This window comes from Perkinsus marinus (assembly GCF_000006405.1).
Source record: "Perkinsus marinus ATCC 50983 genomic scaffold scf_1104296964310, whole genome shotgun sequence".
Taxonomy (NCBI): domain Eukaryota; phylum Perkinsozoa; order Perkinsida; family Perkinsidae; genus Perkinsus; species Perkinsus marinus.
Window position 1 is genome coordinate 1 of NW_003204711.1, and position 2,124 is coordinate 2,124.

Sequence of the window (2,124 nt, forward strand, 5' to 3'; positions counted from 1 at the left end):
CGCAGTCTAGTGGTTGAAGGAGCTGGGGTAGGGCCCCAACGAGCCGGCTGGGAGGGCAATTCTTTACCTCACTCTGATCAGTTGCCTATGAGCACCTCTGTGCTTGAGGAGCTCTATAAGGAGCTGCTGCCTCTGCCGCTGAAGGCTCTGGTGGTCCCTAAGGAGGAAGTCAAGGAACTCGAGGAAAACAGCGCCTCTCCTGAGCAGACCTTAGTCTTGATACGTCAGGTTCGTCTCTTGCGGCGGCTAGCCGAGGAGTATGTTGGTCGTGCTCAGGTCAGTGAGGAATTGGCATCGTCCCTCCATTCCTGGTCATTCGGGTGGCCCAATCGGCATCCTAGTGAACCGACTCGTGTCGAAGATGGCAGCGTCTCGAAGACTATTGGTGGCGAGTGGGATGCTGTTGTGATACTGCAAGCGATTCTTAGCGGAGCGAAGCACGTGACTAGGTAGGAACTACTGAGAAAAGTGTGGTACTGCCATTGTGAAGTGTCAGGAGTGCCACTAGTCGGCCCGTGACCTTCTGGGTCGAGGCTGAGGAGGTGCTCAGTGGCTGTGGTGCCACTTTGGTAGACCTTTCTGGGCCCTTGGAGATCGCCCGGACCGTGCAGACGACGAACTTCGACCTTGAACGCCGTTCGTCTGACCTTCTCGCCCGACTGAGTACTGACCATAAGGCCTCTTCGCAAGGACCCGCTGAGCCTTCACCAGTGGACGCTACGTTATACGCCGACCTACTGGCCCTCCTCAAGAACGTGGACGAATGCCCGTGTATTACGGTGAAATTCGAGGAGTATGCTCAGCCCCAACAGGTCTTGTTTCGAGTCTTATTCTTTTCAGGACGCTGCGACCGTTGGTCGCTCGCCTAGCTGGGTGGCAGGATGGGGCTCGAGAGCTGTTCCATTGGGATGGGCAAGGGAGGCCCCTGGAGGGCACCTTCAAACCTAGCAGGGATGCGGTGGAGGAGTACATTGAGAACCTCAGAGCCGACGACCAGCTCATGGGATTGGTCAGCATGAACTTCCTTAATCAAGTGATCATCGTGGCGGCCTTCACGCTTTTGTTGGACCCATCACTCGCCTTTGAACTCAGGTTGCATTTATTTCGGGTGTCCTTGGGGCTGTCCGAGACGTCCAAGTATGGGAGAAGGATCTCGAAACCATGCTCCAGTTGCCGGAAGGAGATCTGTCCTTATCGGCACTCCGCAAGCACGTTGGCCAGCGGTCTCATCTGGCCATTGATTTCCCATGGTCGGAGAGGACCAAGCGGGCGGCGTTTGAAGCCGACCAGTGGTTGACTCTGCTGCAGAGTCGGCGGTCTAGGCGGCGGCATCTCGCGTTGAAGACGGCAGAAGAGATCCTTCGAGCAACGCTGCCACCAGAAGAGGGAGACGAGTCGGGCTTTACGAGGGAGATAATCAATAAGAGTCGGGAGTGTGTAGCTCTGAAAAAGCATGTGAGTCTGACGGGTCCCTGTGGGGTTCAATCTTGTCGTCAGGTGGAGGCGGCCAAGCGGCATTTACAAGAAGCCATCAAGGCCATCCAAGCCAGTCATGAAGCTCGGGCCGCGCTCCCTGGAGAAGAGCCCTCCAACTCGGTCGAGCATGAGGATGCCTTGTCTGGGCTGGCGGACGAGGGCAAGAAGCTGTATGTGCAGACTGGTGTTGGCAAGTGGCTCGCTCTCGAGCTAAGAGCACGCAATGATAACAAACGTCTACGAGGGGCATTCGAGAAGGATGACTGCACGTTGGAAGAGGCCCAACAGATCTGTCAGAGTGTCAGTTCTCCACCACCCAGCTCAGGGAACCAGCAGGAGCAGCGAACCCCGGTGGTAAGCTCTCAGTGTATGCGTGGTCGTAGTGGTAATGTACCATGATTCTAGTCTTACTATTCTCGAAATCCTGGGCACTGTGGGACGTGTTCGAATGATCAGGAGATATCGATGAGCGTTGTATGATCTTGCCCTGAGCGCCTCACGCCTCTGCAACGTTATGTTTTCAGTACGATGAGAGTCCGACAGAGTTGATGCCAGTACGCTGACGTCAGAGCTGGGGAGTCTGGATTTCTCATGTGATGGGGAGCTCTTGCGGCGCTGGCTCGGGAGGTGGCGGCGGCTGAGGCCTAC

General features: G+C 56.3%; 1 protein-coding gene across 1 annotated transcript; it reads left to right on the top strand.

Annotated features, from left to right (window-relative positions):
• Positions 1-87: 87 nt before the first annotated feature.
• Positions 88-1,830, top strand: Pmar_PMAR025698 (hypothetical protein; the record flags this gene model as incomplete). The annotated part of the gene is made up of 6 exons (XM_002770499.1): positions 88-228; positions 277-449; positions 497-793; positions 841-1,033; positions 1,093-1,455; positions 1,498-1,830. Coding segments are annotated over 6 exons (1,500 nt in total), but the record flags the coding sequence as incomplete, so codon positions are not given.
• Between the last annotated feature and the right edge of the window lie 294 nt (positions 1,831-2,124).